The sequence below is a fragment of the Balaenoptera physalus genome (assembly GCF_965194825.1).
Source record: "Balaenoptera physalus genome assembly, chromosome: 16".
NCBI lineage: Eukaryota > Metazoa > Chordata > Mammalia > Artiodactyla > Balaenopteridae > Balaenoptera > Balaenoptera physalus.
Genome location: NC_138898.1, coordinates 88,514,912 through 88,540,686, shown reverse-complemented (window position 1 = coordinate 88,540,686; position 25,775 = coordinate 88,514,912). Strand labels below are relative to the sequence as shown.

General features: G+C 46.5%; 3 protein-coding genes and 1 long non-coding RNA gene across 18 annotated transcripts in view; 2 read left to right on the top strand and 2 right to left on the bottom strand.

Annotated features, from left to right (window-relative positions):
- LOC309645842 (zinc finger protein 12-like) overlaps positions 1 to 25,775 on the top strand; it is a 113,643-nt gene that overhangs the window by 55,771 nt on the left and 32,097 nt on the right. Inside the window, exon 1 of one of the 15 annotated variants that reach the window (XM_082431563.1) lies at positions 5,230 to 6,904. The exons of the other annotated variants lie outside the window; for them this stretch is intronic. The gene's annotated coding sequence lies outside the window, so the exon portion shown is untranslated. Of the gene's footprint in view, positions 1 to 5,229; positions 6,905 to 25,775 lie in introns of those variants that run through there. 15 annotated transcript variants of the gene reach the window in all.
- Positions 1,343 to 3,550, bottom strand: LOC309646086 (speedy protein E4-like; the record flags this gene model as incomplete). The annotated part of the gene is made up of 4 exons (XM_082432068.1): positions 1,343 to 1,515; positions 1,996 to 2,054; positions 2,705 to 3,049; positions 3,442 to 3,550. 4 exons carry the CDS (start codon positions 3,548 to 3,550, stop codon positions 1,426 to 1,428), a joined length of 603 nt encoding a protein of 200 aa, XP_082288194.1. The 3' UTR covers positions 1,343 to 1,425.
- On the bottom strand, positions 9,084 to 16,816 carry LOC309645853 (speedy protein E4-like). Its single transcript, XM_082431621.1, has 5 exons — positions 16,642 to 16,816; positions 15,933 to 15,991; positions 15,367 to 15,452; positions 13,675 to 13,843; positions 9,084 to 13,514 (listed from the first exon to the last, which is right to left on the bottom strand). Exons 1-5 carry the CDS (start codon positions 16,709 to 16,711, stop codon positions 13,455 to 13,457), a joined length of 444 nt encoding a protein of 147 aa, XP_082287747.1. The 5' UTR covers positions 16,712 to 16,816; the 3' UTR covers positions 9,084 to 13,454.
- LOC309645857 lies at positions 16,817 to 24,271 on the top strand. The gene is made up of 2 exons (XR_014255092.1): positions 16,817 to 16,914; positions 18,846 to 24,271. It is a non-coding gene; the product is annotated as an uncharacterized lncRNA (long non-coding RNA).

Sequence of the window (25,775 nt, the reverse complement as noted above, 5' to 3'; positions counted from 1 at the left end):
GACCCACCCAGCCCTGCCCAGCGTCCCCGAGAGCCGCCCAGTCATCAAGGCGCCACTGCCAGGCAGGACCTTCGGAAGGGTGCCTCTCACACCTTGATGATGCGGACAAAATCCAAACCCCCTGTTCCCTTCAACTTGTTGTATGTGCACACACCTCTCTCCCTATGTTGTAGGTGTATGTACAGGTCCTGAGGGCAGGAGCTGATCTGATCTATTTCTGCATTCATCCCTCTCCTACCAAATGACACATTAAGGGCTTGGTTCATCTTGATGCATTAATTCAACAGCCTTTTGTGAATCTCTGTTCCCATCACCTCATATTCCCCAGCATGTAGGGTGTACTTTATAAGGTTTCCTTAGATGAATGAATGAATGAATGAGTGAACATTTTATCCCGTAGCCAAATGCCATACCGATTACTTCGAAGACTCACAATAACAAACATTCGCAAAATGAAAAGAATTGTGCTGAGTGTTTTGGGAATGCATGGACATTTTGACAAGACCTGCCTTCCACATTGTGTGTAGTCTAATGGGACTGGGGAAGGGGAAGGGGGGAGATAAGAAATGACTGTAATGCAAAGCATCACATTCTAATACGATTTTAAGTAAAGTGCCTCCGGGATGCAGAAGTTAGGGAGATCAGGCATCGTGAAGGTTTTGGTGTTTGAACCCACTTTAAGGATAGGGTCATTTTCTTCAGGTAAATGTGTGGGAAAGATCCCTGGACAGAAAAGCACAATAGAAACTTAGAGGGCAGGGTATTTGGAAGGAACAGTGACACAAAGGAATAAAGTATCAGGACAGTGTGATGGAGATTGCAGAGAGAGTTGAATTCCAACCCAGAACTCTGGCCTTGATTTGGCACGTAATTAGCCAATGACATTGTGTGAAGCGGTCAGACCTGGGTTTTGGAAGGACATTCAGGCAAATAGAGCCGACTGGCTTGGGAGACGTGGAAGAAACATCAGTGGGGAGCATTTTCTACGAGGTCCGCGCTATGTGATAAGGGCCCCGATTGTGGCATTTGTCGTGGGAACGCAGAAACGGAAGATAATCACACTTGGTGCTGATGTGGGAAGACCCGAGACCGGAGAATGAGAACCGGAAACGTCTCAAGTCTATTTACTTGTGGGCAGGATGGTGTCAGTTCTTTCTTCCTCTCCTCTTAGGAAGGTTTCGTGTTTTGCTTTGTTTCGTTCAGTGTTTTAATTGACATTAGGGCAGTTTGTTTTGTCAATGAATGGTATAAAAAACATAACTTCGTTTGAAAAAGAAACCACTCTGCTGTAATCCTGTCATTTTCACAGCCAGAGTAAACGGTACAGAGGGGTTTAAAAAAAATAGATGAAAGGTCAGAGCCCCAGGTCTCTCCCTGCGCCCTCCCAGGGTGTTGAATATTGATGGAGGGGATGGAGCAAGATACTCACAGAGCTATAAAGAAATGGATTCTCTGGAATTGCCAGGAGAAGAGCCCGGCCCGGCTGAAATAAGCTATCACCATCGACAGGAGATACTGATGGAAAGAGGGAAAAAAACGTAGGAGAGAGGTCGCATCGTGGAAGAGGAAAAACAGTGGGATAAGGGAGCAGGGGACGAGGAATGGGTGGTGCCACTTGGAGAAGAGACCCCCGTGTTGGGTGAGCCTGATTATTTGGGGGAGGGGAGGGGACAGAAGGTCAGAGTTTGCGACGCTCCAAGGATGCGAGGCTGTGGGTTTGAGGGCGTGGACTTAGGGCCGCTGGCACTGGACGGTGTTTGATGAACCGGAGCCAAGGCGAGTCCCCAGCAGCTGAGAGGAGAGGGGACTTAGGCAGCAACCACCAAAGGGGCACACCTGGGGCTCAGATCCCAGTGGGGACCTCGAGGCCCCTGGAGGGAAGTGTTGACAAGGCATCAGGTTGGGAGGGGAGTGGAAACGTGGGTGTAGAAAGCACCCCGCGTGCCCACCCAGGACAGGCGCTGGAGCAGGAATCCATCTCAGTGGGGGACTTACCTTGTCAGATACCCGCAGGTTTTTGTCCCAGGCGAGGAATTTCCTAACGACGGGATCCTCTGTGAAAAGAGGGCAGATGTTTGCCAGTGGGAACAGGGCTGTCGTGGGAGCATTCCAGAGCCAAGAGGGAGAACCGCGCCCCCCCTGGGGAAATGCCAAGATGTGGCCCAGGGCGAAGCTGATGGGAAGAGGGGAGGGAAGACCATTCGCTGTGGGAGGAAAAGGGGTGACTCCCCTTCTAGGGGGGCCGAGTGACAGGGAGTGATGCCCCTTCATCATGCATTCACGTACCAGTGCAGAGGGCATCGAGTTACTCACAGCCAATTTCTCAATTGACAGTCACGTCAGGGGGCGAAGGTGGCTTGTGTTGCCCCCCACCCCCTCCCGCCACCCCACGCCACTAAGATTCAAAAGGCCAGTAAGAGCTAGAGTCTCAGGGGTACAGTTGAAACCAAGCGAACGTAATCCTGTATCATTTCTAAATCTGACCTAGTCTTGTATCACTTGTAAGTCTAACCTAATCCTGTATCATTTATGTGTCTCCTGCGTCCTTTATCCATAGACAGTCCGCCAGGGACGGAGAGCGCACCAAGTAGCAGGGAATTCTTTTCCATTGGGAAAGTGTAGTCATTGGAAGTGTTTGTTTGTTTGCTTTTCAAGTATAGGATTGGAGGGTGCTGGGCGGGGGGCGGGGGATGCTGGTCCTTACCGAGCATCCTGTTGAAGACCTCGTGGTGCTCAGGCAGCACTGAAGACACCCGCTGTCGCTTGAGCTTCATCTTGAGCCCACTCAGCGACTCCACGACCCAGGTGTCCTGGGCCTCAGTGGCCGGCTCGCCCTCCTCCTCCTCCTCTCTGAACGCCACTGACCTCTTCCTCTTACAGCCAGGGCGCTGAGGCGGGGAGCTGCAGCCGGCCCAGGGGGCTGAGAAAAGACAAGAGACTACAATAGGACGTTCTCGTCTTGGGAATTCAGCCACTGGTGACCACCCAACCCCACCCCGACTCCGCCTCCCCCCCGAAACACCCCTACCCTTTTCAGTCTCATAGACCTCTGACCTTGCCCCAAGTCATCTTTCCATCTTTCTCTGCCCATATCTACCTATCCCTCCCCTGTCTCATTTTGTCATTTTTCCAGCTTCCTGTCCTGAAAACTCTTTCTCATGATAGAGAATTTCTCCCACTAGGAAAAAAGAAGAAAAAGAACCCTCCCCTTGTTTCCTCTCTTCCCCTCTCTCATCCTTGGATCTCATCTCCTAACCCTCTTTCTTGCTTCCCAGGGTTTCCGTGTCCCCAGCTCCTGTCCTCTCCTCCCTCAATCCCTGGCTTTCCGAATGTCTCCCTTCTTTCATAGGCACCTGACGCAGGTGCTCCTTCCCGACCTCTGTACCCTTTCCTCCTTACTGGTCAAGCCTCTGAAATTCCTTCTCGTGCCAGCTCCCTCACCTGACGGTCCTGGGCTTTCTTCGTTGACAGTCACCTCCAGGGGGTCCCCTGAGGAGCTGGGCTGGGAGTCCTGGTCCTCCACCTGGGAACTCGGTTGACGATTGGCCATGATTTCTCCCAAACTCTTCCCTTCCTCGAAGCGTAGACTCTGCTTTGTCCCAACTCTTCTTCTGGACTTGGGCAAAACACAAGTGGTCGTCCCTTCTCCGAGCTGCGGGGCAGCTGGCAGTGGAGAAAAGCTCTGGCGAGATGCTATTGTCCACCTCTGCTGCCGAGCGCCACGGAGTCTGGTCCTTCCAATCAGGAAGGTCGGAAGCCTGTGACGTCATCATGGGTCATTCCAACCTGGCAACCAGTTTGAATGAAAACACAAGTAACTGTCAGACCTATGTGTGCGCTTGTCCCAGAGATCAGGGGTAAATGGTATCTCCTGCCACTGACCCAACCTCTGCCCGTCCTCCAAAAGCCCCCTCAAGGTGTCCGGACCCCTCTTTACCGCTTCCCATCAGGTGCGCTGCCCTCTCCCTGCTGGACTCTCCCCCTCGCTCCCATTCCTTTTCCACGGCCTGGTGGGAGAGTGGGGAGAGGGACAAGGAAACTTAGGGGAAGCAGCAACGGTTAAGCCTTATAAGAGTGAGATAAGTATGTAAAAAAGATCCCAGGTGCACTGACTGACTGGATTGAAAAGTTACGTTAAAACACGCAGTTTGGCAAAGCTCTTCTGCTCAATGTGTACTGACACTGTGTTCAGAATTCTGTACTGGGGGAGCACACGTCCGCCACCCTCAGGCACCTTTGAGTCCAAGAGCCATTTTGAGAAGCTAAAATCAGAGAGAAGGACAGGTGCTCACGCACCCTTCAAAGGGGTCTACAAACAAACACAGAACAACAAAAAAGGGCACCTTTGGATTTCACGAAGTCCATGGATTGTCCAAAGCCTGCCCCTCGATTCCAATTAAGAAATTCTAGTCTACTGACCAAAAATTTTTTTTTTAAACATCTTTATTGGAGTATAATTGCTTTACAATGGTGTGTTAGTTTCTGCTTTATAACAAAGTGAATCAGTTATACATATACATGTGTTCCCATATCTCTTTCCTCTTGCATCTCCCTTCCTCCCACCCTCCCTATCCCCCCCCTCTAGGTGGTCACAAAGCACCGAGGTGATCTCCCTGTGCTATGCGGCTGCTTCCCACTAGCTATCTATTTTACATTTGGTAGTGTATATATGTCCATGCCACTCTCTCACCCTGTCACATCTCACCCCTCCCCCTCCCCATATCCTCAAGTCCATTCTCTAGTAGGTCTGTGTCTTTATTCCCGTCTTGCCACTAGGTTCTTCATGACCTTTTTTTTTTTCCCTTAGATTCCATATATATGTGTTAGCATACTGTATTTGTTTTTCTCTTTCTGACTTACTTCACTCTGTATGACAGACTCTAACTCCATCCACCTCACTACAAATACCTCCATTTCGTTTCTTTTTATGGCTGAGTAATATTCCATCGTATATATGTGCCACATCTTCTTTATCCATTCATCCGATGATGGACACTTAGGTTGCTTCCATGTCCTGGCTATTGTAAATAGAGCTGCAATGAACATTTTGGTACATGACTCTTTTTGAATTATGGTTTTCTCAGGGTATATGCCCAGTAGTGGGATTGCTGGGTCGTATGGTAGTTCTATTTTTAGTTTTTTAAGGAACCTCCATACTGTTCTCCATAGTGGCTGTATCAGTGTGCATTCCGAGCAACAGTGCAGGAGGAGGGTTCCCTTTTCTCCACACCCTCTCCAGCATTTATTGTTTGTAGATGTTTTGATGATGGCCATTCTGAGTGGTGTGAGGTGATACCTCATTGTAGTTTTGATTTGCATTTCTCTAATGATTAGTGTTGTTGAGCATCCTTTTCACGTGTTTGTGGGCAATCTTATATCTTCTTTGGAGAAATGTCCATTTAGATCTTGTGTCCATTTTTGGATTGAGTTGTTTGTTTTTTTGATATTGAGCTGCGTGAGCCGCTTGTATATTTTGGAGATGAATCCTTTGTCAGTTGCTTCGTTTACAAATATTTTCTCCCACTCTGAGGGTTGTTCTTTTGTCTTGTTTATGGTTTCCTTTGCTGTGCAAAAGCTTTTAAGTTTCCTTAGGTCCCATTTGTTTATTTTTGTTTTTATTTCCATTTTTCTAAGAGATGGGTCAAAAAGGATCTTGCTGTGATTTATGTGATAGAGTGTTCTGCCTATGTTTTCCTCTAAGAGTTTTCTGGTGTCGGGCCTTACATTTAGGTCTTTAATCCATTTTGAGTTTATTTTTGTGTTATGGTGTTAGGTAGTGTTCTCATTTCATTCTTTGACAGGTAGCTGTCCAGTTTTCCCAGCCCCACTTATTGAAGAGGCTGTCTTTTCTCCACTGTATATTCTTGCCTCCTTCATCAAAGATAATGTGACCATGTGTGCGTGGGTTTATCTCTGGGCTTCCTACCCTGTTCCATTGATGTATATTTCTCTTCCCTAAAGTATATTTCAATAAAGGTATGTACGTTGTTTTTTTAGACACAAGGCTATCGCACACTTAACAGACTACAGTATAGTGTAAACGTCAGTTTTTCATGCACGGGTACACCAGAAAATTCATGTGACTTGCGTTATGGCGGTATTTGCTTCATTGCAGTGTTCTGGAACTGAAGCTGCAATGTCTCTGAGCTGGGCCTGTATACCCAGAAGTGGGATTGCTGGATCATATGGAATTTTTATTTAAAAGATTTTGAGAAAACTCCATACTGTTTTCCACAGTGCCTGCACGATGTTACATTCCTGCCTACAATATGCAAGGGTTACGATTTCTCTACAACCTTGACAAGTCTATGTTTAAAAAGGAAGAAAAAATTGTAGCCATTCTAACAGATGTGAGGTAACATCTCATGATGATTTTGATTTGCATTTCCCGGATGATTAGTGACGTTGAGCACCTTTTCATGTACCTGGTGCTGTGTTAAGTATTCCTAACACACATACAGAGACACAAAGGGATAGAAGGAATCTTTTGGAAGTGATGAGTATATTACCGTGATGGTGGTGATGGTATCACAGGTGTGTGCATATGTCCAAAGTCATCAAGTTATACAAATTAAACCTGGGCTGGATTTTGTATATCAGTTATACGGAAATAAAGCTGTAAAAGCCCAGCAACAAGTGGTGTGTTTCCTGAGCCGGTGAAGCCCAGGTACATCTTTTCTCCTCTCCCAGGGGTGAACCCACCCAAGCAACCATTGAACTTGGCTCACTTTCCGTTTCTTTAGTTTCCCCTTCTATTACTTTTGTGTTTCTGCTTTGTTTTCAGATTACAGCTAAGTGCTTCCCCATTTGTAGCAGCAGTGATTCTGAGTTTGGCTCTGTCGTTTGAAGACTTTCGATGGTCTCTCCAAAGCGATTGAGTTTCTACAGAGCTAATCTCAGTTAGGTGAGAGGTGACAGAGGATCTGGTTTGTTAGTCTTTTCTTAGTCTTTTCTGTTCGTCTATTTGTCTACTTTGACTAGCTCAAATCAGTTAAGAATCTCTTGCCCAATGGGAGGAGGACGGCTCTTTAATCTCTAGACTGGTGAGTGTTTATTCCTGACCCATGTCTAAGACTTTAGAACTGAAGGTAAAAGTTCCATTTCTCTGTATGTCTGTGTGTCTGTAATTCAGAAAGGCCTTTACCTGTGACAGTGTGAGTATGTAATGTTTTCCTACTTCTGGATCTATTAAAGTAGATTGTAGAGTCTCTTAAATTCAAGGGTTTCTGTCCTGATTGGCTTACAAAGATACAAATGTGCTTATAAAAATTATGTATCCCTCAAATTCTCAGAGAGAAAGGAATTTGAACTTCTGATACTTTAAATGTGCTAGAAAAGTATTCTCACGGAAATCAAGTCAGGGAATTCCCTGGTGGTGCAGTGGTTAGGACTCGGTGCTTTCACTGCCAGGGTCCGGGTTCAGTCCCTGGTCAGGGAACTAAGATCCAGCAAGCCTCTCGGTGCAGCCAAAAAAACAAACAAACAAAAAAATCAACTCAGAAATTTAAAGACTTCAAGTTTACATAATTTAGGTCAATCTTTGGCAAATGAAGCTAGTTTAATAGTTTTGGTTTAATACAAAGTTACTCCTATCTTATTTATCAGTATTAGGCATACATTGAAAACAATTCTACTTGGGTGTGTTCTTCCTAAATTTATATAGGTGTACCCATCAAATAAGCTAACATTACTTCTACTTAATATTTAAGGTTATGAAAAATGTAAATTTGTGTTTAGCCACATTTAATTATTCTTCTGACAAACTTTATTTCAACAGTAACTATGTTTTGTACTGTTAGCTTGTCGATACATTCCAAGATCTTTAGTTTACGTAAACCCTTGAACTGATATTAAATTGTGTTACTGACTGGATAATCATTGGATACCGAGGTCATTTGTAAGCAAGACAGAAACCTGAAACGTTGATCACTAAGCATAATCTCAAGTTCTATGCTCTTGCTGCATATTTTTATTTGTTACCTAGAGGCTGTATCTGTGGGTGTGTTAATGAATGTGTTTGTGTCTGGCACTTGGAGAAGTTGTGTAAGGGATGTTTGTGGCTTCGTAAAGTTGTGTTACGTGTGTTCATGAGCTCTGCTAGCCTACAATGCTGGTGTGTGATGGGCAGTTGTCAGTTATTCACTCCTAGTTTTCTTTGTACAATGGAAGTAACTTTGGTTCAAAGTTGTTATGAATATAATATGAATGAGGCTTGAGCAATAGTAATGTTATCGGCTGGAACAGAACTCAGGTGCAGCTGCTCATCGCTCAGAAGTCAATGTTCCAGAGACAAGGGTTGGTGGAAGAAGAAAGATGCTTTATTCAGGAAGCTGGCAACCTGGGAAGATGGTGGACTAGTGTCCCCCAAAGCATCTCCCAGTTGCCCTTTAGAGGGAAAAGGGGTTTATAGGGAAAAGACGGGAAGTCTCTGGGCTGTGCAGGTGGGGGCTACATGCAGAGTAGCACAGTCAGCTCTGACCATCATCTTGACATTGGTCGTGCAGTGGTGTGGTCAGTGTCATGTTGATTGTTTCCGGCACAGTTAATCTTCAAGTCCAGTGCTGGATTGTTCCCATTTCCTTGAGGCCAGTTCCTGGAATTGTGTAAGCCATTGGTTCAGGTCTGCTCAAGATGGAGCAGCTTATGTCATAGCTCCAGTCTGGTCATCATACAGTTAGCTCTCTCCTCTTGTAGCGGTTTTAGTATCTGCAAAACAAGTTAGGAATGTGTCTCTGACACTGTTACTTATGTCCTTGGGGAGGAACTAAAGATTCTGTGACTGCTGTTGTCCTAATCGTGAACTGCTTGAACCTGTTGTTTTGTGACTCAGGGGAGGCCTGGGAGACTGCAGCTGTTTTACAAGCAAGAGGCAGGGGACATGGAAGGGCCCTGCAGGGTCCTGCTTGGTTCCAGCAACCGAGAGGTACAACTTTGTATGCAAGATGATGAGATGTAGTTTTGTTTATTAACAGGAACAAAAATAGTTTGGTCCTAAAGTAAAATGACCGATTGTTCCAGCACCAGAAAGAGGATGGTGAAGGACACCACCTGAATGAATCTAGAAAGTTGTAGGAGATTGGTGGAATGGGAATTGTATTGGTCTCAGCCGAAGGTGGCTCAGTTTTGATGTTTATTGCAGAGATTTTCAAAAAAGAGCTTATGGTTCTCTTAAGTATCAAATATTATATTGATGCAAAGCTGGAGTTTGGTTTTCCCTCTGTAAAAATGATATATTTTTTCGTGGAGTATTGGTCTCCTTAATAAGTGGTTGGGAAAGTTGTTCTCTAAATCTGCCTAAACAGCAGAGATTCTGTATCTCACAGGAAGAGCTTTCTGCCCCTAGTTCTGAATTCATCCGGCCGCCTTATTTTCTTGAAAATAAATGCACAGGGACTTTCCTGGTGGTGCAGCGGTTAAGAATCCGCCTGCCAGTGCAAGGCACACGGGTTCGAGCCCTGGTCCGGGAAGATCCCACATGCTTTTAGAAACTAGAACACGGAGAGAGTGAGGTCATATGAAATTTGAAACGCTAAATATTGTCATAGTTTTAAGCAGTTTGAAGATTGCTGGAAGAAATGATTTGTCATTCATTCAAGTAATACGCATTTGATGAATACTTGCAAAAAGTAAACAATAAAAAATCCTCTAGAGCCCGCGAGCCACAACTACTGGAACCCACGTGCCTAGAGCCCATGCTCCGCAACAAGAGAAGCCACCGCATTGAGCAGCCGACGCACAACAACGAAGAGAAGCCCCCGCTCACTGCAACTAGAGAGAGCCCACGTGCAGCAGCGAAGACCCAACGCAGAGAAAAATAAATAAATAAATAAATAAATAAATAAATAAATGTATTAAAAAAAAAAAGAAAGAAAATAAATGCACAACAAAATTTCTGCGTTTCTGAGAAAGTTAAGCTTCCTTAAAACTGTGTTCCTTTTGGTCTGTTTTTTTCTCTTTAACGTGTACTGTCAGGAATTCCCTGGCATTTCAGGGGTTAGGACTGTGCGCTTCCACTGCTAGAGGCCTGTTTTTGATCCCTGGTCAGGGAACTGCGATCCCACAAGCTGCGTGGCGTGGCCGAAAAAACAGCAAAGACAAAATCATCATACTTTAGCCGTTAAACGAAGTCCAGGGCCTTTAGTTCCGCCTAAAAGGCTATCGGGTAATATTCTGAGCTAGGTCCTTGGAGCTGTTTTGCAGAGACTGAAACCCCCAGCAGGTGGAAGAAGTTAACTGCATACTGCCCACAAGCACGCAGACCCCAGACCCGTTGGAAGCAGAAGGCTGATGATGTTGAGTCCCCGCTACCTCACCACCGACCAATCAGAAGAATGTGCGTGAGCTGATCACGCACCCCGTAACCCTGTCTTCAACATGCAGCCCCTTTCTCTTTTCCCTATATAGTCCTCAAGCAAAACCTCAGGAGGGGAGAGTTGGTTCTTTGGGACGAGTCCACCTTCTCCCCTGGGCTGCTGGCTTCCTCAGTAAAGCTATGTTTCCTTTTACCCAACACTTGTCTCTCAGTACTGGAGTCCTGAACGACGTAAGATCTGCCTCATCTTCTGTAGATTTTCCTCCATGAAAAATAATTCAGGATTATTTTTCAGAGTTAAGAAATGTGGTTGGATAATCACAACGCCATTAAGCCACACCTCGTTGGGCAGCAAACAGGCGAAGCAGACTGGTAATGACCACACACATCATGATTGTGAGAAGACTTTCATCTTTATTATATTTCCCCCAAAGCTGCATTGCACGGTACTCTTTAATAATCTAAAATAACATACAAACTTGTTGAGAGAAGTTAAAAACTTACGACTGAATTCCCACAATTCAGTAATGAGAACTAAAAATATAGAAATTTATGCTTACAAGAATTGGGAGGAAATACCCACCTAGCTATAAGTAGAATGGAAATGTTATGTAATAGATAAAATGTATATTATGTAATAGATAAAACCAAAAATCTCTCTTGAAAATGTGAATAAAATTGTATATAGGTGTAAATATACAACAGCTGTAATACTCATCACAAAACTTGGTGGGAATAAGATGTTTCACAATGAAGACTATTTCAAAACTATTTAAAATACATCTATAAATATAAAATACAAAAATACAGTACTTCTGTAGGTGACATTTTCAAAATACGCCAGTGAAAGTTAAGTCATCAGTCATGACCGTGTGGCTCTAATTATATATTTTAAAGTTATTCCCTCCTGTTCTGAGCCCCCTACACGCCACCTTCAAATGCTTCTAGACTGGGGCAAAGAAGTGTGTAAAAAATGGGACCTCCAGTGTTCATCTCAGGGGAGATTTGAATGAAATGATCTGAAAATTGGGGTGGTGCCTTCCAAAGGGATGGAACGTGACAGAACCCTGATTTCTTATTGTCCTGCCACAGACTCCTAGAAGCACGCCCCGCTCCCAGGAGTGTGACACGAAAACTCTCTTGAGCTCGTTCTAGAAGACGCTGGGTTCTTCCCGATCATCTGCACAAGAGGCTTCTCCCTCCCTTCCTCACGGCTGTCGTCAGCGTGTGGATTGACCTCCTGTGCAACATCCTCATCTCTCCTGGGCTCTGTGATCTGGAAGTAAGAGAAGGAGCAAGGCTGTCAGATTTCAAAGTGGCAACTGTCCAGATACAAAGGTTTTCACATTCTTAGTTCTCACCAGAATTGAGACTCATTTATGATTGCAGTTTTATCTCAAATTCTCCATTCGGAGCCCCAATCCTGAACCATTCATTGTTTTCAAGTGCGATTCTTGGAGTTTGGTGAGCCTGACTGCAAAAACTACTGAATACACCGAAAGTCAGGCCCAGTCATCTGCTTTATAGCCAAGACTCCAGGTGATTCTGCTCAGGGAGCTGGCATTTGGAGAATGCTGCTTTAGTCTTAACTCACCTTGGTCCTTTGGCACCACTTAAATTCTGAACTTGGAACCACACTACAGACATCACTGACCAGTCAGCATCGTGGACCAGGAGACCTGCTGCCTGATCCCTAATCCTAATCCTGGATCCTAATGTCTATTTTATTATTAATTTTTAATTGACTTATTTTCTTTATTTTATTTTTGGCTGCATTGGGTCTTTGTTGCTGTGCGTGGGCTTTCTCTAGTTGTGGTGAGCGAGGCCCACTCTCCGTTGCTTCTCATGACGCTTCTCTTGTGGCGGAGCACGGGCTCTAGGCGCACAGGCTCAGTAGTTGTGGCTTGCGGGCTCTAGAGTACAGGCTCAGTAGTTGTGGCTCGTGGGCTCTAGAGCGCAGGCTCAGTAGTTGTGGCGCACGGGCTTAGTTGTTCCGCGGCATGCGGGGTCTTCCCGGACGAGGGCTCGAACCCGTGTGCCCTGCGTTGGCAGGCGGATTCTTAACCACTGAGCCACCAGGGAAGTCCCTGGATCCTAATGTTTAAATAATAGTCAGTCCTAAACTTGGTTAGTGTTATGGGCTGAATGTTTGTGTCCCCCAAAATTCTTAGGTTGAAATCTTAAAATCTTAACCGCTAAGGGGCTGGTATTAGGAGGGTGGGGTCTTTGGGAGGTTATTAGGTCATGGGGTAGAGCCCTCATGAATGAGATTATTGCCCTTGTAAAAGAGACTGCGGTCTGTTGTTTATAAGCCACGCAGTCTGTAGTATCTTGTTAGGGCAGGTCGAACGGACTAAGGCAGCTAGTTTGCAAGATTTCAACCAAATGTTTGCTCAATCCTCTGCCCACATCTAGAACTCTAATGTGTCCATTGTAACAAGCCATGCTGAAGATGGCATTCCTTAACCTTCACTCGTTCTGATAAACCCCCTTGACCATAAAGTTGAGGGGGAAAAGGTGAATTGTACAAGAGGAATCATTGGTCCAGAAGTGGTGAGTCAGGGGAAATAAAGAGTCACAGGTGATCTGGCCGTAAGCAATTGGAAAGTAAATTTGGATGAAAATAAAGCTAGTCATAATTGGTCTTTTCTTATTGAACGTGTAGGCTGTTCCATCTAATATCCTGTTTGTAGACATTTACTTTGTGGTAGGTAAATCCTAGAACCCATATCCCTGAGGGATGTAAGGCCAAAAATGAATTAAAAAGAGAAACTCGAAACACCGTATATGGAAAAAAATCACCATCTCATCAGAGCTGTTATTTGGACCCAACTGCTTTGGGTGAAGTGACCTCAGTGAGACCCATGCGTCTGTGACAGACTGGTTTCCCCGAGGTCTGGCGCCCACGGGCCCCACGGTGCTGGTGTGTGTGTGTGGCTGTGAGGCCGCGGCTGGGCGCTGAGTCGGCGTGTGGCTGTGTGGCCGGCTGGCCCCCTTCACAGCGTGAGAGGTGATGTGGGTCCAGCAGTGGGATTCCTCCGATTTCCTCAGTAAGCAACGCGTCATTCCGCCCGCACCTTTGCGGACGCAGACCTACCTTTGCGCAGGCCGATGACCTCAGGCCTGCGTGGTCCTGGGGCCTCTAGGGCAAGAGGGCGCGATCTCTTCCCCACACCCAGAGCTCTGGATCAAAAGCCTGGATCTGGAAAGACAAACAGCCCCTGGAAATGAGGATGACGCTGCCTCCCCGTGCCCCGCGTCCGGTTCTTTCTCGTCCGTCCCCAAGTCCCAGACCGAATCCCCCATGATCCCCACCTCCTCTCCGGCCCTGCCCCTCCCCCAGACCGCCACAGCCCACCCACCTGCTCGCACTCTTCCCGAGTGACCCTAGCGTTCCAGCCCATGGAACGGATGAACTGGAGACGCAGTTTGTGGAACAAGGGACGCTGGGAGCGGTTCTTTCCATAGAGGAACGAAAAGATGGCCTGTTTGGGGGCCTGGTTGTCCTCTTCCATGTCGTTGGCCACATAGCTGGGGAAAGACATCAGGTGGCTGTCATCAGCACAGGAAGGGCCTCCACTTGAGATCAGCTTCCCAGAAAAGAGGCAGGCTGAGCATCCTGACACGACCCACCCAGCCCTGCCCAGCGTCCCCGAGAGCCGCCCAGTCATCAAGGCGCCACTGCCAGGCAGGACCTTCGGAAGGGTGCCTCTCACACCTTGATGATGCGGACAAAATCCAAACCCCCTGTTCCCTTCAACTTGTTGTATGTGCACACACCTCTCTCCCTATGTTGTAGGTGTATGTACAGGTCCTGAGGGCAGGAGCTGATCTGATCTATTTCTGCATTCATCCCTCTCCTACCAAATGACACATTAAGGGCTTGGTTCATCTTGATGCATTAATTCAACAGCCTTTTGTGAATCTCTGTTCCCATCACCTCATATTCCCCAGCATGTAGGGTGTACTTTATAAGGTTTCCTTAGATGAATGAATGAATGAATGAGTGAACATTTTATCCCGTAGCCAAATGCCATACCGATTACCTCGAAGACTCACAATAACAAACATTCGCAAAATGAAAAGAATTGTGCTGAGTGTTTTGGGAATGCATGGACATTTTGACAAGACCTGCCTTCCACATTGTGTGTAGTCTAATGGGACTGGGGAAGGGGAAGGGGGGAGATAAGAAATGACTGTAATGCAAAGCATCACATTCTAATACGATTTTAAGTAAAGTGCCTCCGGGATGCAGAAGTTAGGGAGATCAGGCATCGTGAAGGTTTTGGTGTTTGAACCCACTTTAAGGATAGGGTCATTTTCTTCAGGTAAATGTGTGGGAAAGATCCCTGGACAGAAAAGCACAATAGAAACTTAGAGGGCAGGGTATTTGGAAGGAACAGTGACACAAAGGAATAAAGTATCAGGACAGTGTGATGGAGATTGCAGAGAGAGTTGAATTCCAACCCAGAACTCTGGCCTTGATTTGGCACGTAATTAGCCAATGACATTGTGTGAAGCGGTCAGACCTGGGTTTTGGAAGGACATTCAGGCAAATAGAGCCGACTGGCTTGGGAGACGTGGAAGAAACATCAGTGGGGAGCATTTTCTACGAGGTCCGCGCTATGTGATAAGGGCCCCGATTGTGGCATTTGTCGTGGGAACGCAGAAACGGAAGATAATCACACTTGGTGCTGATGTGGGAAGACCCGAGACCGGAGAATGAGAACCGGAAACGTCTCAAGTCTATTTACTTGTGGGCAGGATGGTGTCAGTTCTTTCTTCCTCTCCTCTTAGGAAGGTTTCGTGTTTTGCTTTGTTTCGTTCAGTGTTTTAATTGACATTAGGGCAGTTTGTTTTGTCAATGAATGGTATAAAAAACATAACTTCGTTTGAAAAAGAAACCACTCTGCTGTAATCCTGTCATTTTCACAGCCAGAGTAAACGGTACAGAGGGGTTTAAAAAAATAGATGAAAGGTCAGAGCCCCAGGTCTCTCCCTGCGCCCTCCCAGGGTGTTGAATATTGATGGAGGGGATGGAGCAAGATACTCACAGAGCTATAAAGAAATGGATTCTCTGGAATTGCCAGGAGAAGAGCCCGGCCCGGCTGAAATAAGCTATCACCATCGACAGGAGATACTGATGGAAAGAGGGAAAAAAACGTAGGAGAGAGGTCGCATCGTGGAAGAGGAAAAACAGTGGGATAAGGGAGCAGGGGACGAGGAATGGGTGGTGCCACTTGGAGAAGAGACCCCCGTGTTGGGTGAGCCTGATTATTTGGGGGAGGGGAGGGGACAGAAGGTCAGAGTTTGCGACGCTCCAAGGATGCGAGGCTGTGGGTTTGAGGGCGTGGACTTAGGGCCGCTGGCACTGGACGGTGTTTGATGAACCGGAGCCAAGGCGAGTCCCCAGCAGCTGAGAGGAGAGGGGACTTAGGCAGCAACCACCAAAGGGGCACACCTGGGGCTCAGATCCCAGTGGGGACCTCGAGGCCCCTGGAGGGAAGTGTTGACAAGGCATCAGGTTGGGAGGGGAGTGGAAACGTGGGTGTAGAAAGCACCCCGCGTGCCCACCCAGGACAGGCGCTGGAGCAGGAATCCATCTCAGTGGGGGACTTACCTTGTCAGATACCCGCAGGTTTTTGTCCCAGGCGAGGAATTTCCTAACGACGGGATCCTCTGTGAAAAGAGGGCAGATGTTTGCCAGTGGGAACAGGGCTGTCGTGGGAGCATTCCAGAGCCAAGAGGGAGAACCGCGCCCCCCCTGGGGAAATGCCAAGATGTGGCCCAGGGCGAAGCTGATGGGAAGAGGGGAGGGAAGACCATTCGCTGTGGGAGGAAAAGGGGTGACTCCCCTTCTAGGGGGGCCGAGTGACAGGGAGTGATGCCCCTTCATCATGCATTCACGTACCAGTGCAGAGGGCATCGAGTTACTCACAGCCAATTTCTCAATTGACAGTCACGTCAGGGGGCGAAGGTGGCTTGTGTTGCCCCCCACCCCCTCCCGCCACCCCACGCCACTAAGATTCAAAAGGCCAGTAAGAGCTAGAGTCTCAGGGGTACAGTTGAAACCAAGCGAACGTAATCCTGTATCATTTCTAAATCTGACCTAGTCTTGTATCACTTGTAAGTCTAACCTAATCCTGTATCATTTATGTGTCTCCTGCGTCCTTTATCCATAGACAGTCCGCCAGGGACGGAGAGCGCACCAAGTAGCAGGGAATTCTTTTCCATTGGGAAAGTGTAGTCATTGGAAGTGTTTGTTTGTTTGCTTTTCAAGTATAGGATTGGAGGGTGCTGGGCGGGGGGCGGGGGATGCTGGTCCTTACCGAGCATCCTGTTGAAGACCTCGTGGTGCTCAGGCAGCACTGAAGACACCCGCTGTCGCTTGAGCTTCATCTTGAGCCCACTCAGCGACTCCACGACCCAGGTGTCCTGGGCCTCAGTGGCCGGCTCGCCCTCCTCCTCCTCCTCTCTGAACGCCACTGACCTCTTCCTCTTACAGCCAGGGCGCTGAGGCGGGGAGCTGCAGCCGGCCCAGGGGGCTGAGAAAAGACAAGAGACTACAATAGGACGTTCTCGTCTTGGGAATTCAGCCACTGGTGACCACCCAACCCCACCCCGACTCCGCCTCCCCCCCGAAACACCCCTACCCTTTTCAGTCTCATAGACCTCTGACCTTGCCCCAAGTCATCTTTCCATCTTTCTCTGCCCATATCTACCTATCCCTCCCCTGTCTCATTTTGTCATTTTTCCAGCTTCCTGTCCTGAAAACTCTTTCTCATGATAGAGAATTTCTCCCACTAGGAAAAAAGAAGAAAAAGAACCCTCCCCTTGTTTCCTCTCTTCCCCTCTCTCATCCTTGGATCTCATCTCCTAACCCTCTTTCTTGCTTCCCAGGGTTTCCGTGTCCCCAGCTCCTGTCCTCTCCTCCCTCAATCCCTGGCTTTCCGAATGTCTCCCTTCTTTCATAGGCACCTGACGCAGGTGCTCCTTCCCGACCTCTGTACCCTTTCCTCCTTACTGGTCAAGCCTCTGAAATTCCTTCTCGTGCCAGCTCCCTCACCTGACGGTCCTGGGCTTTCTTCGTTGACAGTCACCTCCAGGGGGTCCCCTGAGGAGCTGGGCTGGGAGTCCTGGTCCTCCACCTGGGAACTCGGTTGACGATTGGCCATGATTTCTCCCAAACTCTTCCCTTCCTCGAAGCGTAGACTCTGCTTTGTCCCAACTCTTCTTCTGGACTTGGGCAAAACACAAGTGGTCGTCCCTTCTCCGAGCTGCGGGGCAGCTGGCAGTGGAGAAAAGCTCTGGCGAGATGCTATTGTCCACCTCTGCTGCCGAGCGCCACGGAGTCTGGTCCTTCCAATCAGGAAGGTCGGAAGCCTGTGACGTCATCATGGGTCATTCCAACCTGGCAACCAGTTTGAATGAAAACACAAGTAACTGTCAGACCTATGTGTGCGCTTGTCCCAGAGATCAGGGGTAAATGGTATCTCCTGCCACTGACCCAACCTCTGCCCGTCCTCCAAAAGCCCCCTCAAGGTGTCCGGACCCCTCTTTACCGCTTCCCATCAGGTGCGCTGCCCTCTCCCTGCTGGACTCTCCCCCTCGCTCCCATTCCTTTTCCACGGCCTGGTGGGAGAGTGGGGAGAGGGACAAGGAAACTTAGGGGAAGCAGCAACGGTTAAGCCTTATAAGAGTGAGATAAGTATGTAAAAAAGATCCCAGGTGCACTGACTGACTGGATTGAAAAGTTACGTTAAAACACGCAGTTTGGCAAAGCTCTTCTGCTCAATGTGTCCTGACACTGTGTTCAGAATTCTGTACTGGGGGAGCACACGTCCGCCACCCTCAGGCACCTTTGAGTCCAAGAGCCATTTTGAGAAGCTAAAATCAGAGAGAAGGACAGGTGCTCACGCACCCTTCAAAGGGGTCTACAAACAAACACAGAACAACAAAAAAGGGCACCTTTGGATTTCACGAAGTCCATGGATTGTCCAAAGCCTGCCCCTCGATTCCAATTAGGAAATTCTAGTCTACTTATCAAAATTTTGAGAATGTGGTATCACTGTTGACCCAGAAATTTCACTACCTGAATAAAAATGTCACGTGTACAAAAGACTAAATGGAAAAATCTCCAGTTCAAGACAGATTATTTTTTTGAATAAAAATGTCACATGTACAAAAAGAGTAAATGGGAAAACCTCCAATTCAAGACAGGTTATTTTTCTATGAGGGTAGGAAGTACACGTTAGCCGAGATGCAGAGAAGAAAATAGCCAACTCAGGGTCATGCAGTGTCACTGGAAGCTTCTTCTGAACCTCCCAACTCATACTTCCACTCCTCCCCTGGGTGTCTGAGTCTTGCTTTTCCTTCCTTCCTTCCTTCCTTCCTTCCTTCCTTCCTTCCTTCCTTCCTCTCTCCTTCCCTCCCTCCCTCCCTTCCTCCCTCCCTCCCTCCTTCCCTCCTTCCTCCCTTCTCTCTTTTTTTATTGTGATAAAATATACATTCCATAAAATTTGCTCTTTTTAAGGGTACAGTTATGTGACATCAAGAATTCACATTGTTGGGTTTCCCTGGTGGCACAGTGGTCAAGAATCCGCCTGCCGATGCAGGGGACACGGGTTCGAGCCCTTGTCCGGGAAGATCCCACATGCTGCGGAGCACGTAAGCCCGTGTACCACAACTACTGAGCCCGCAAGCCGTAACTCCTCGGCGCGCGAGCCACAACTACTGAGCCTGTGCGCCTAGAGCCCATGCTCTGCCACAAAGAGAAGCCACCGCAATGAGAAGCTCGCGCACCGCACCGAAGAGTAGCCCCCGCTCGCTGCAACTAGAGAAAGCCTGCGCACAGCAACGAAGACCCAACGCAGCCAAAAATAAACAAAAATATTAATTAATAAAAAAAAATTCACATTGTTGTACCACCATCCCAACCATCCATCTCCAGAATATTTTCACCCTGTCAAACTGAAACTCTGTCCCCGTTAAACACTGACTCCCCTTCTCCCGCCAGCCCGTGACACTCACCCTTCCACTTTCTGTCTCTATGAATTTGACCCCTCTGTGGATCTCTCAGAAGTGGAATCATATAACATTTGTCCATGTGTATCTGGCTTATCCAGTTAGCATAATGTCGTCAAGTGTCATCCGTGCAGTAACCTGTATTAAAATTTCCTTCCTAGACCCCAAAGCCAGTGTGGACAGTACACAGTGAGTGAGAAGGAAATAAAACCCTGGGTCTAAGGAAGTTCAGATGTATGCCAAGTGCAATGGGAAACCGGTGAATGAGAGGTGTCGTGATCCAGTTTGCAATGAAAGGGAAAAGCTTTATTTTGGCTGCTGTATAAATGGATGGGGTGGGGTTTCAGCAAGAGTGGAAGTCTGGAGACCCAGATATGGTTGGGAATTTGTTGTGGTAGTCCAGGAAGACGATGTCTGAGAAGATGGAGAGAAGCAAACAGGTTCCATTACTTGGAGGGAGAATCAGCAGGGCTCATCGGGGGATGAGATTGGGGGGAGGTAGCGGGGAGGTATTTCTGTTTACTCTGTGTTCACGTGTGTGCTTATGCCTCTACTACTGAGACTTAATTGTTTGTACAAAGAAACACCTTTCCTCTTAAAAGTGGAATTGTTAAATTTTCACTGTTTATACAAAGAAATATCAATCATTTAAAAATACATAAATGCTCTTTGTATCAATTAGAAACTTTTTGTGGATGAATAATATCTGTTGTATGAATATACACACTACATTTTCTTTATCCATTCATCTGTCAATGAACACTTGGGTTGTTTCCACATTTTGGCTCTGAATCTTGCTTTTGAATTATTGTTTGGACTTTGATGAGAAGTATCTCTGTTGTTCAGGGTGTGCCCAAAGTTTTATTTTGTCTTTTGATCACTTACATATTTTTAATTAGCCCAAGCAATGCATACGTAGAGTCAAATCAGTTCATCCAAGGTGCAGGGACTGAGTGTCTCTTTGGTTTGCGTTCGTGGACTTTCTGAGATGTTGTAGGTCTCAGAGACCATGGAAAGAGCGTCTGAGGTCCTCCAGAGCTGCCACAGCCCAGCTCTCCTCAGGGTCCGCACTGCTGGGAAAAGCACTGCTGCTTGAGGACCTGTGTCCCTCTGCTGTAGACGTTCCAGTGAGTTCAGATTTGCATTCATCATGCTTTCAACCATCACAGCTGATTGGGTCCTTCTATAACAAAACAGAAGTCACTCTCCCTCTTGGTTAACAGGCTTTCAGATATTAGAAGGTTGGTATTCTGTCCCCGTGAAAATTTCTCTTGTATACTGTGAAATACCCTGATTGCTTTATCTAGTCTTCAGATCTGGATTTGCATAATCCCACCCCACCTCACCTTGTCCAAATGTGCTATAGTTAGGTGGGACCCATCTTAAGATGTGTTGGTATGTTGTCCAAAACTGGCGTAAAGAGCCCAGATTGAATCTGATGTTGTAACTGAGCAGGACCCTGTGGGGCCTTCCTGGGATGGATTCTCCCCATGTCTTCTGCCTGCTTCTTGTCTTCAGAAAATTTTAGCCTCCTAGCCTTCTCTGAGTTCGAAACAAACAATTTAATCAGAGAAGTGAGAAAGTGCAAAAAGAAAGGAAAACAGTCCCAAAAGACCAAATAATATTACTGTAGCCGTTAAAGTCAAGGACCTTTAGTTCCTCCTCAAGGGCTGTAGATACTGTTCTGAGCCACGTCCTTGGAGCTGTTTTGCAGAGACTGAAACCCCCAGCAGGTGGAAGAAGTTAACTGCATGCTGCCCACAAGCACGTAGACCCCAGACCAGCTGGAACCAGAAGGTTGACGATGTTGACCTCACATTACCTCACCACCAACCAATCGGAAGAATGTCCACAAGCTGACCACACACCCCTCAACTTCCCCTCCCTCACCTCCCACTCTTTTGTAATTCACTTTAAACATTTTTTAATTTTATATTGGGAGTATAGTTGATTTACAGTGTTGTGTTAGTTTCCGGTGTACAGCAAAGTGATTCAGTTATATGTATACATATACCTATACTTTTTCAGATTGTTTTCCCATTTAGGTTATTACAGAATTTGGGGGGTTTTTTCGTCACTCTGTGTGGCTTGCAGGATCTCAATTCCCTGACCAGGGATTGAAACCGGGCCACGGCCGTGAAAGCCCGGAATCCTAACCTCTGGGCCACCAGGGAACTCCCTAGGTTAATACAGAATATTGAGTAGAGGTCCCTGTGCTATACGGGAGGTCCTTGTTGATTGCCTGTTTTATATATAGTTGTGTGTATCTGTTAGTCCCAACCTCCTGATCTATCCCTCTCCCCCACCTTTCCCCTTTGGTAACCTTAAGTTCATTTTCTATGTCTGTGAGTCTGTTTCTGTTTTGTAAAGAAGTTCATTTATATCATTGTTTTAGATTCCACATAGACGTGATACCATATGATATTTGTCTTTCTCTGTTTGACTTCCTTCACTTAGTATGATAATCTCTAGGTCCATCCATGGTGCTGCAAATGGCATTATCTCATTCTTTTTTATGGCTGAGTAGTATTCCATCGCATATATGTACCACATCTTCCTTATCCATTCCTCTGTCGATGGACATTTAAGTTGCTTCCATGTCTTGGCTATTGTAAATAGTACTGCTATACATATTGGGGTGCATGTGTCTTCTTGAATGATGGTTTTCTCTGGGTATATGCCCAGGAGTGGGGTTGCTGGGTCATACGGTAGCTCTAGCTTTAGTGTTTTGAGGAATCTCCATCCACACTGTTCTCCATAGTGGCGGCACCAGTTTACATTCCCACCAACAGCCTCACCTCATCTTTAAACACCTTTCCCTCAAAGCCATTGGGGAGTTGGGGCCTTTTGAGCCCTAGATACCTAGACTCCTTGCTTGTTGCCCTGCCGTAAACGCTGCACTTTCCTTCACCGTGACCCGGTGTCAGTAGATTGGCTTTACTGCGTGCGGGCGAGTGGACACAAGTTCAGTTCAGTAACAGCGTGTTTGGAGACAAGCAATACTATCACCTCTCCTCCTGTCTTTTCCTCCTGTGGATGCAGTTTAATATAACAACGGCTGTAGCTCTAGTGCAGAAATATCAGTAGAGTGAAGCAGAAGTGCTTTGTCAATACAATCCTTTCGGCATGAGAGTCACGTGGAGAAAATACTACAGCACAGATGCCTGGACACAGCCTCACAGATTCTAATTCCACAGCACTGAGCTAGGGCCTAATTTTAACTTTCTCAATTGACCTGCTTCTGATTTGGAAATCTCTGGGTGGGATGTGCCACCCAGGCTGGTGCAGTAGGGGGTCTTCAAGGCGTCATTGAATGACATAAGCGGGAGGGAGGTGAACCGTGAGCTGGATTTAACACAGGCAGCCTCTGGCAGGGCTGTGGCCAGGCCATGGGTCCACAGCTGAGCGGACGTCTGTGTCAGCCTCCAATCCTCCTGCCAACGGGTCCGTGACAACCCCTCCGGCAGCCTGGTGCTGCTGTGGCTAAGCAGCCCTGGGGGCGGAGTTCAGCCCAGGCACCTGCCTAGTACATACATAGTGCATGTGCTGCTGAGGAAACGGCCCTCTCCACCAGGAAGCCTGGAGCACACCCTCCCGTACAGCCCTCAGAGGGGCCCAACCCTGCTGACACCTGCATCTCAGACTTCCAACCTGCGAGAATGTCGGACAGTGCATTTGTGTTGCTTAAGCCCGCCAGTTTGTCGTACTTTGTGACGCAGCCCAAGCAAACTGCTACGGCCTCTATTTTGAATAAGAAGGAATTCACATGTGACGGTCACTTTCCTGCTTCCCCTGCCTTTATTTTTTTATTTTTATTTTTAAAGAATATTTATTTCTCTTAGGCTGCGTCGTGTCTTAGTTGCGGCACGCGGGCTTAATTGCCCCGTGGCGTGTGGGATCTTAGCTCCCGGACCAGGGTTCCCAGGCTTTGAACCCCCGTCCTCTACATTAGAAGGCGGATTCTTTACCACTGGAACACCGGGAAAGTCTCTCCCCTGACTTTAAATTAAGACGTGTCCCTGAGCTTCAAAGAAGAACCTGTCCTTTTCTGTTAGATGAGAAACTTGAGTTTTCTTCTTAAACGTTGCATTTCCTGGTTGTGGTAGATGTGTTAGTGTTGAAAAAAATGGTTGAGAGACTTTAAGAGGAGAATGATTTACAAATCCTGAAGATGGGTGCCAGTTATCTTGATAAAATTGGTATGTTAAGAGACCAAACATAAACAGGAGAAAACACAGGCAACTACTTAGGAAATGAAGGATGGGAAAGGCTTCTTCAAGTACAGTGTCAAAGCAGATGAAAAGTATGAAGTGAAAGTGAAAGATTTGAACACAAAATATGTTGTTAAGTATCTGTATAACAGAATGTGAGAGTAAAAAATTAAGTTAAAAAGATAAAGAACAGGGATTGACAGATATACACTTGTATATGTAAAATAGATCAACAATAAGGACCTACTGTATAGCACAGGAAACTATGTTCAATATCTTGTAATAACCCATAATGGAAAAGAACCTGAAAAAAGAATATATATATTCTTACATAAATACATGTAACCGAATCACTTTGCTGTACACCTGAAACATTGTAAACCAGCTATACTTCAATAAAAATAGATAACTGACAAAAGAGGGAAAATACCTGTATTTAATAGAAACGGAGATACAAAAAGAGAAAGCTTTATATTGTAAATATCCATATATATGAAGAGATCTTAATGAAACCAAACTAAAAGGTGGCCATTGCTGCTTCTAGTCAAGGTGAAATCACAGGGTCCAGGTTTACCCTCCTAGCTTAAACAACTTTAAAAAGGGGGAAATGTATGAAGTGACGGTTTTTCGCCTTTTGGAGAGAGGGGTGAGTCGTGAGAGACATCAGCTCCCCGCTGGACATCCTGTTCATTTGGATGACTCCGTACTTATTATTCCCTTTTTTCGAGCATTTCCTCAAGACAGCTTGTAATAAAAATACTTCCAGAGAGTGTCCAGGGCAAAGTACAGGGCAGGGGGCTGGGGAGCCCAGCATGTCTCTGGGCTGAAGGGATAGAGTGAGGTGTTGAGGTGGGCACAGCAGCTGGGGTTCACAGGCCACCCCAGTCTTCTGTTGAGACCCGGTCAGTGCACGTGGGTGAGGTGAGAACTGGAGGCCTGGTGGCGGGCTGCTGGGCGCACTGCCCATCCAAGGTGCTTCCAGGGTACTCAGTGTAGCTGACGTCTTTACCTGGTGAAAATGGAAAATGCGAGAAATGCGCCCTGGAGGTTTGCCAGGCTCAGGCTCAGAGGAGGCGTGGTCGCTGTCATTCCCACACAAGCAGCATTTCATCGGTGGGAATTCAGGCAGAGGCCACAGTCAGCAGCAGCAAGAACCGGAAAAGACCATTCCTGGCTCTAAGCAGCCACTTCCAAGAGCAATTTTGGAGAAGCACACAGTTTGTGCAGGATTAATTTAATGTGGCACTTCAGCTGGGGAAATCAGGAATGGGTTATGTGCTTATTCATTTGGATGAATCATCACTTCTTATTTCCGTTTTTAGAGGATTTCCTCAAGACGCTTGTCATATAAATACTTCCTCTGTCCCTTTCATAAATATCTAAATCTTTTTCAAAGCTAAATCAGTCTCTTGCCAGCATTACAACCCAGGAATGTTTTTGTGAAGGACCTGAGAGCTATCTTCTTTATCTCTCTGTCACCAGGGGAGTTTAGGCTAGGTGTTAGGCACTTTGCTCTGAGCTGTAACTACCTGCTTGTCATAACAGATACGAGAAGTTGTCTTTCTTCTTTGGATAAAGGGTATGAACTAGCATGGACCAGTTCATCACAAGATGACCAGGTGAATTTAGGATGTACTCTGAAAGAATGTATGCCATCTTTATGGTGTTGTCAAGTCTTTTCACATGAGACAAGTTCCTGTTTATCTTGAGGACATGTATGCAACAGATTTTATCTGCTGAGCTATAAACAAAAAAGGTGAGGTTGATTTCATTTGCACAGACATTAGTGGTTCGCCTGTGGTGCACAACACAGTCTGGTTGAATGGCTATTCAACAGTAAAACCGTTTTCTTTATTTCTACATTTCTGGAGAGGATTTTCTCTGTTGGCGGGAGATTTTATTTTTATTTTTTTATTTTTTGTTAGTTAATTACTTCATTAATTAATGAGACTGCGCTGTGCAGCATGCGGAATCTTAGTTCTCCAGCCAGGAGTCAAACACGTGCCCCCTGCAGTGGAACCTAGGAGTCTTAACCACTGGACCGCCAGGGAAGTCCCTGGAGATTTTATTTTTAACTTTTCCCCTAGCAGCTTTTAAGAAACAGTTGGCCAAGAACACAGTTATATTATTTCACCCCCAAAATAGTGATAAATCATTACCCTTATGATTCCATTTTTGAAAAATGATATTTTTACCTAACATAAACAATATCCTCTTTAAGAGGTAAG

Bases quoted from the DNA above. Each gene is read 5' to 3' on its own strand.
- LOC309645853 (XM_082431621.1), bottom strand. From the start codon at position 16,711: ATGAAGCTCAAGCGACAGCGGGTGTCTTCAGTGCTGCCTGAGCACCAC. The intron at 15,453-15,932 runs GTAAGTCCCCCA...TCTTTCCATCAG, and splicing joins ACCTGCGGGTATCTGACAAG to TATCTCCTGTCGATGGTGAT. The intron at 13,515-13,674 runs GTGGGTGGGCTG...TTGTCTTTCCAG, and splicing joins CTCGGGAAGAGTGCGAGCAG to ATCCAGGCTTTTGATCCAGA.